This window comes from Taudactylus pleione, unplaced genomic scaffold (assembly GCF_031769625.1).
Source record: "Taudactylus pleione unplaced genomic scaffold, aTauple2 ptg000318l, whole genome shotgun sequence".
In the NCBI taxonomy this organism is placed as follows: domain Eukaryota; kingdom Metazoa; phylum Chordata; class Amphibia; order Anura; family Myobatrachidae; genus Taudactylus; species Taudactylus pleione.
This window is the reverse complement of record NW_028284719.1, coordinates 2,725,028-2,732,830: the sequence shown is the minus strand read 5'-3', so window position 1 is coordinate 2,732,830 and position 7,803 is coordinate 2,725,028. Positions and strand designations below refer to the sequence as shown.

The 7,803-nt window shown below is 40.7% G+C and overlaps 1 protein-coding gene across 1 annotated transcript; it reads right to left on the bottom strand.

The window, feature by feature from the left end:
- Positions 1–283: 283 nt before the first annotated feature.
- LOC148509647 (indolethylamine N-methyltransferase-like) lies at positions 284–2,757 on the bottom strand. The gene is made up of 2 exons (XM_088442926.1): positions 2,669–2,757; positions 284–680 (listed from the first exon to the last, which is right to left on the bottom strand). Exons 1-2 carry the CDS (start codon positions 2,755–2,757, stop codon positions 284–286), a joined length of 486 nt encoding a protein of 161 aa, XP_088299052.1.
- Positions 2,758–7,803: the final 5,046 nt, after the last annotated feature.

Genomic DNA, 7,803 nt, shown 5'->3' with positions numbered 1-7,803 from the left:
CAACCATATAGAACTCATTCTACAACTCATCAGTGTTATTTTTCTGATGGCACTTACTGTAGCTAATAATAATTTACTAAAAATTAATTTCCTATATAAACTTTATGTCACATGGTAAGAGGTGTACAGTATGTAAGATTTTGAAAATGGCTGAGGGCTACAGAATATAAAAATAACTAAGGTAGATCAGTAGATATTAAGAAACTTTTGAAGGAATCATCCATCCAACCAATAGCCACTACTCAGATATCCTCAGTATTCCCTTTGACAGCAGTAAGTATAATCAATTGCTTATATAATCTATGAGATCACTCTCTACTTTTCTGTCAAGTATCTCACAGGAACCAATTACAAATCCTTCATCAGTGAGGGTTTTTCTTACAAAGATGTCATCATAATTAAATGCATGAAGGCGATCATTACCAGCAGTGTAATATGTAGTATTTAAACACCCAATTACAATTAAGTGTCCTCCCAGCTTGAGGAGCTTTGACATCTTCCTCAAGTTTCTGATGTAATCTTGTTGGTCCTGATTAGCCACATCCAGCACCCCTGCGGTGAGTAGACAGTTGGCTTGTGGTAACACCACCGGATCCATGAGGTTTTCTTTGCTGAAGTCAAATTTCACAATGTGTTTAATTGTTTCCTTTAGCTTTTCTTCCATTTCTTTTTCTTGGTCACTAAAAACATATCAAACATTACAGTATATTATATAATGAGGAGCTAGTGTACTTCATGTGTAGGAGAAAATATAAAACCCCTAGGTAGTTTCAGGTTGGGCATTCATTGCAGGGAACTTATAGGGTTAATTGTTGGTGAATTTATGAGACCCACTCCGAGGCCATGGCAGGTGGGGAGTTTGACTGGGGTGGTACACTTGTCAAACCATAATGCAGGTGTCCTAAGGCGAGCTCAGGGAGGACAGAAACATCCCGTGGAGCAGAATATTTGCTACTACCACCAAGATCTGCACTTATATAGCTAGGGTGTGTTTTTTTGGTTGGTAGGGTGTTTATAATTATGTGTTAAGTAGGGCTCTGCATCTTTTTTTCTTTGTCTAGGCTTAACAGGTCAATGAAGATACTTTTAATGTATAGGGATGTTGATGGTCCCTTATTATGTTAGATGTGCCTTATTATGCCCTGATTCGGTTGGGTCCATGACTCCATGCTATCTTCAGGCCTAGAGTCACATGGCCAGCCATATCCTACTCATTTTGAGGCACCGCATCCCTAAAGAAGGTTAAGCTGGGTTTCTTTGCTCGTAGCCATGGGGGGAGGGTTAGGTTTAGGGACCCTGGAGGAGATCATGGTTAGGTACCCCCCGAGGTGGGTTAGGGTTAGGCTAGGGGTAGGGGGTTAGGGTTAGGCACCACTGCTGAGAGAGTTAGATCTAGTGTGCAAGATGTGGGGTTAGGTTTAGGCACCACCAGGGAAACTTATGGTTAGGCACCACCCCGAGAGTTGTAGGGTTAGTCACAACTAAAGGAGGGTTAGGGGAGGCAGAGGGGAGGGTTAGGGTACTTACCTGCCCCAGTCAGGATCTCCATCTTTCAGTCTTTCAGCATCAGTATTTCATCCAGCTGCTATTCAGCCACCGGCATTACATTCCGAATACCACAGAAGTCCCTCAGGCTGGACTGCATGGTGCAAGAGGACCCCAGTGACATTCTTCAGACAGAGCAGAGTCCTCCAGCTCAGGTGGTCAGCTACAAGGCAGATACTTTGGTGTGTAATTAACCAGAGATAGGCATCACTGTGCAGGTTGTGGCTTTGAAGCAATAGTACCAGAACCTAGCTGGGACTCCTGTGCAAGCCAGTTGTCCAGAACTAGGGGACTCCATGGAGATTCTGGAGATTCTGGGTTGGATTGGGGACCTTCCCATTTCCATTTGCCATCCCAGGTTGCTCGCTGCTACAATGGTGGTGGGCAGAGCTTGCAGCCTGCTGAAGTTCATGGCCTCTCCCATCCTGAGACAGCATGCCATGAGGGTACTATCTCTCAGGCCCCTATAGATATTGATGCTTTGTCCATCCTTCAACTGTGTGTGGTAGGACTCACCCCATTGATCACAGCGCAAGCTTTTGGGGGTGGGTCACAGAAGGATATATCATGCCTGGCAGCCAATCCTAAGGATGTGAGGTCACAGCTGGCTTCCCTAGTTGCTCAGCTGTCCTCTATTTTTGGTGTTACACTTGCCTCTCCACCTGTCTTTCAGGCTCCTGTCCCTCCTTCTATTTTATGGGGGACCTCTAGTAGCCCTGCTGTGGTGCTGTCTTCCCCCTCCTCTTCTGCATTGGTGAGAAAGAATGGTAGTACAGTGCATTGCTTGTTGCCAAGCCATCTCGGTACACTCCCCATCAAAACATTATTCAGGTTTATGTTACCATCCTCGTGTAAGTAGCAATGTCTTTCAGGCTGGACCATTTTGTTGTGGTGCTGGAAGTGGGGTGTTCACTTGCAAGTGAAAAGGGAAAATTGCTCTTGTTTGTGTTTAAATGGGTTTTTCACTGATCAGCTGCCTTTTTCTCTTTGCCACCATAAGTTTTTTATTTTCAAATTGTAAATAAAATGTTGACATATTTAGAATTGTATATTTTGTAATATTTTGTTATGATTTTTAAAAATGGTCTCATTTATGTTCTTATATGTTTAGAATAAATTTTACCTGATGCCTTTCAGCTCAGTAACAATCTTAGATGCATGAGTCCAATCAAAAGCCCCAGTGCGGGTGTTCACCCATTTGTTGAGTTCCATAATATAGGACTCTCTTAATTTTAGTATAATGATCTCTTTAAAAAAATCACTGATGACAAAGAGATGATGAATGGCGGATCCTAAACTAATGTCAATCAAAGTTTCAGATAAGAAGAAAATTAACATTCTATATTGTCACAGTGAGTCAGCGACAAAGAAAGTTAATGTGAGTCCCAGCATTGGTCACATACTGATACAGATTTCATGGTGTATTTTTCATGGCATAATCCTGGGTACCTTCATCTATTGCAATTAAAAAATTTACTGGCAATCCGAGAGTTAGGATCTGAGATTAAGGTTGGGACAAGTAACTTTGCACCTTGGTAAACCAACATTGCACTGCAAGTGGGGCAGAATTAGAACGTGCAGTCAGATGTAAATGTGAGAGGGGCGTGTCCTAACTCCAATCTAAACTACAGTGTTACGATTAAGCTGTGTAGCATCTGTGGGCTACTTGCAAAGGCAGCCAATATTTGCACTGCATGCAAAAGCAATAAATGTGTTTGAACCACTTGCATTGCAACATGGATTGTTCCAGATACACAGTAACTTTTTTTTGCTGTGCTCACAACTCAGAAACAGCCCCTTAGGGTATTGCTCACAACTGATGGTATTAATTAGACATTGTGTTGACAACATTTTTTTCAAAAATAGAATCTGTGTGACCATTTGATATACATCTCTATACCCAGAGCATTATATATTATTACTCAATTTTCTGTGATTTAATATAAGATATTTATATGAAGCCAGATTCCCGAGTGTGCTGCCATTTCTGTGATGTGTGCATAACGTTTTTGTGGATTAATTCTCTTCCAACTGATAGCCAAAGTAACTGAGAGACAAGCACTAAAATTTGATTTTGCATTTGACTTTATGTTCAATTTAAATTAGAGATGTGTGCCAACACCCGTGTTTTGGTTTTGGTTTTGGAACTGGATCTCCCCTGGTTTTGGATCTGAATCTGGTTTTGGATATTTTTCTCTGTGTTTTGTTTTTTGTGTTTTGGTTTTGGATCTGGATTTTTTCTTAAAAATTCATAAAAACAGCTAAAACCACATAATTTGGGCCTATTTTTGTTCCTACAGTATTATTAACCTTAATAACAATAATTTTCAGGCAATTCTAGGCATTTTTAACCACCTCACAGCTCACAATATTGATTTTACTATTTTTCACCAATAGAGGCCAAAGGCTGCAGCAAGCTGGCTGGCTAAAGTAAGCAATAGAGCAGCAGCACAAATGCATGGCAGTTTAAATAAATATCTGACATCTATGAAACATTGCAACACAGCAGTAGCAGACAGGATGGCAGTTTAATAAACTATAATAATGTCAGTCGGCAATGCCCCGAATTGTGCCAAATGTAAAGGAAAGAGGTGCAAGATGGAATTGCCCCTCCCACCAACTGTTATGTGGGATATTAAAAAGGACATGCACAGTTTAACAAACCAAGCACTTTAGCCACTAGGACTGACACTTTCGTGGCTGAACTCCTTGGTTTGTTTGGGCCCCACAAAACATTTTTTGGAGGGATTACCTTCAATTATTAAGGAGGAGGTTGATAATGAGGGTGTTGGTGGTGGAGATTGCATGTTCGTGTCCAAACTGCTAGTAGGTGATACTGGACTGCTTGTTATTAATTTAAAAATTATAATTTTGTTAAACAAATTGCATGAACTCGCTGCAAATGACGTAAGAGGGAGGAGGTGCCTAGATGGTTAACGTCCCTTCCTCTGCTAACTTTATCTTTACAAATGGAACAGATGCCTTCACAACTGTTGTCAGAATTTAGATTAAAATAATTCCACACCCAAGACGTTGCTTTTCTGGCTTTCTTTTTATCATTAGCAAGAACTGCTGCCACTGGTGGCTGATTTACGCAAACCACATTCTTATCATCAACATCCACATTAGCGTCAGATAGGACACAAATTTCCCCCTAATCCTCCTTTTGCACTTCCTCCACACTATCATCCTCTTTTTTTATTATTTCACCATCTTATACTAGCACAGCCATCATGGCGTCAGTGATCCGTTGTGAAACTGGGTGACAGCTGTTATACTTACTTCCTTTATCAAAGGACTGTTTAATAGTCAATTGTTTTTTTAAATTACTTCCGATCACGAATGAGGATGTAGATGATAAGGCAGGTGTTGGTGTTGGAGATCTAAGGCGCTTGGATCTCACAGAGAGGGAGCAGGTAGGTGACACTCGACTTGTTACGTTTTGAGTTTTGGAACTTGGCGACGTACACTTTGATATTTGATGAATGTGCTCCAAGTGACATAACAAGGAGGAGGTTCCTTGGTGGTTTAGGTCCCTCCCTCTTCTCACTCCTGCATGGCAATGGGCACATATGGCTTGACAACTGTTGTCCAGATCGGGATGGAAATAATTCCACAAGTGAGAAGCAGATTTTTTTGTCTTTTGTCCCGGCATGACAACAATGGGCTTAGGCTTTTTCAAACCATGGGCAACAGCTGTTGCCTTACTTACACAAAGGACATCCTCGGCATCAACATCCTCATCACCAACACCAACATGTTCATCATCAACATCCTCATCATCCTTTGTGCCTTCATCCACCAAAATATCCTCCTCCTCCATGTGCAATTCCACAGAAGCAACCTCAATGACTACATGCAAGATGTTGACTGCCCTTCCCCCCATTTACAGAGGGCACACAAATGTTGGAACTTGGAGGATCCTCCAGTACACTAGTATTTAGGTCGGGCTCACACATGGCAACTGCGAACACACTTGCACTCTCCTCGGGGATTTGTGATTTCAATTTCTCAGGGCACACAGTTGGTTTTTCCGGAGCTGTCTTAACAACTTTCAGATTTTTAATTGGACCATCACCATTAATACTACAAGCAGAAGGGCTATAAGAATCAGCAGTCTTCTTCATAAAGTAAGAAGGCCAAGGCCTTATCTTTTCCTTGAAACTTCGTGTAGTGAATGGCATATTGCCAATTTTTTGTTTATCTAAAGTCAAATATCCTTTACATTTTTTTTCTTCATTTCAGTAAAACCTGCTTTACTATATCGATGGCGTGACTTAAGCCCTGGGGCATGGACCTTCCTAGAGGTTGAGGAAGTTGACAGCCTTGCACTGCTGGTGGCAGCTACAACATGTGGTTCTTGGCCTTGCTCTCCTGTCATGTGACAGCCCTCCATATTTTTTATGCAGTCTAGAAGCAGTATCACAATCACCAATAGTGTAGCCAAGGTGCGGTTACAAAATTCACACACGTGCAGACGTGCGCACACACAAAAATATTAGAAAAATGACAAATTATGATTTATATTTTTTGTCAGCTCCAGAAGAACTTGGCCCCAGAGTAACGACTGATCATGACTGGAGTCGGGCAGCACAAAGTTGCAATTTGCGTTGCTGGCTGGATCTTGTACGCTACTGTGGTTAAGCCTAACACCCACCCACACAGAAGAAAAAAATATATAAAACAGTGACACTTGTATTGTTTTTTTTTTTTATTGAACACGACTGGAGTCGCTGGATCTTGTGCGATACTGTGGTTCAGCCTAACACTCACGCACACAAACAAGAAAAATATATGACACTTTAATTGTTTTTTTTAAGAATAACTGTAGTCAGGCAGCACAAGGTTGCACTTGCGATACTGGCTGGATCTTGTGCAATACTGCGGTTAGGCTGAAAACCCACCCACACAAAGAAGAAAAAAAGATGACACATATTTTTTAGAACAACTGGAGTCAGGCAGCACAAGGTTGCAACCTGCACTGCTGGCTGGCTCTTGTGCACTACTGTGGTTAAGCCTAACACGCATGCACAGTGCACACACAGAGAAATATAAAAAGACACTTTGATTTTTTTTTTTACTTTTTTCTTTTGGAATCCAGAACTTGGGCCCAGAGATGGACACAGTACAAGCCCAGGACACAACAGACAGCCCAGATGGATCACCAGACAGCACAGTGACAGCACTGAATGAAAAATGAATACAAATACACCAAATATCTCAAATCAAACTTTAGTAAATATAACCCCCCCGAGTGAATCTGACGTCTATAAGTAACATCATTCTGTGAGCAAGAAAAGTGTCACCTGTTCTTATTACACTCAGCAGAGGATCAATGTAGTTATCCCTGTACAATATAAAGTCACCGATTTAACTGCTGTTACTCAGAAAAAAAAATGTATATACTGTATCTAGGGCAACACTTTATCCTGAGTACAAACCTGTTACTAATGCGCTGTGCAGCTTCTCCATAATAAACACCACTCCCTCATCTCTGAATGCACTTTCTGCCTCAAAATAACATTTAAGATGGTCCCTGGAATCCATCCCATGCACCTGACAAAGCTTCAACTTGGGTCTGGTTTCCATTCTCTTGTCTTCTGTCACACAGGACGGGATGAGTCTCTGATCTGTATTTTTTAGCCTTATAGTAATATGTATGGCTGTTCTCTTTATATACAGCAGAATTGTATAGTTATTTTCTCCCATTAGAATGTTCTCATACACAGCTGACTGTAAATGTATCACTATGTGCAGAAATCTTATGACAATTAATGATAATTAAATATTTAACCTAACATGATGATAATGTCACAATGCTACCATGTGATATGAATCATCAATATTTTGTAAAGACAAATTAGATATTTATCCTAAAATTAAAAATAACAGAATATGGTTGCTTACTGCACTTTTTTCTACTTCTATTATTATGTTATTTTATTCATAAAGACATCGCAAAGTTTCTGCAGTGATTGTGAATGAATGTTTTTTAAATCACTTACTGTCCTTTTATCAATTTGGAAATGGACCAGAATTAGAAGAAGCATAAATTACAGTATAAGGAGATTTATCCTGTCTTTCAGATGCTTTTTACGGTTCTCACATGGTTGTGTAAGACCTCTAGAGCCAATAAGAGGATCTTCCACCAAATACGGCCACCCCTTGTTACCTTAGTGATTTATACCTACACCGGTACTTAGGTGGCCATCTTGATTTCCTTCCACAGTCCTTTATGATCATATCCATATCAGGTCA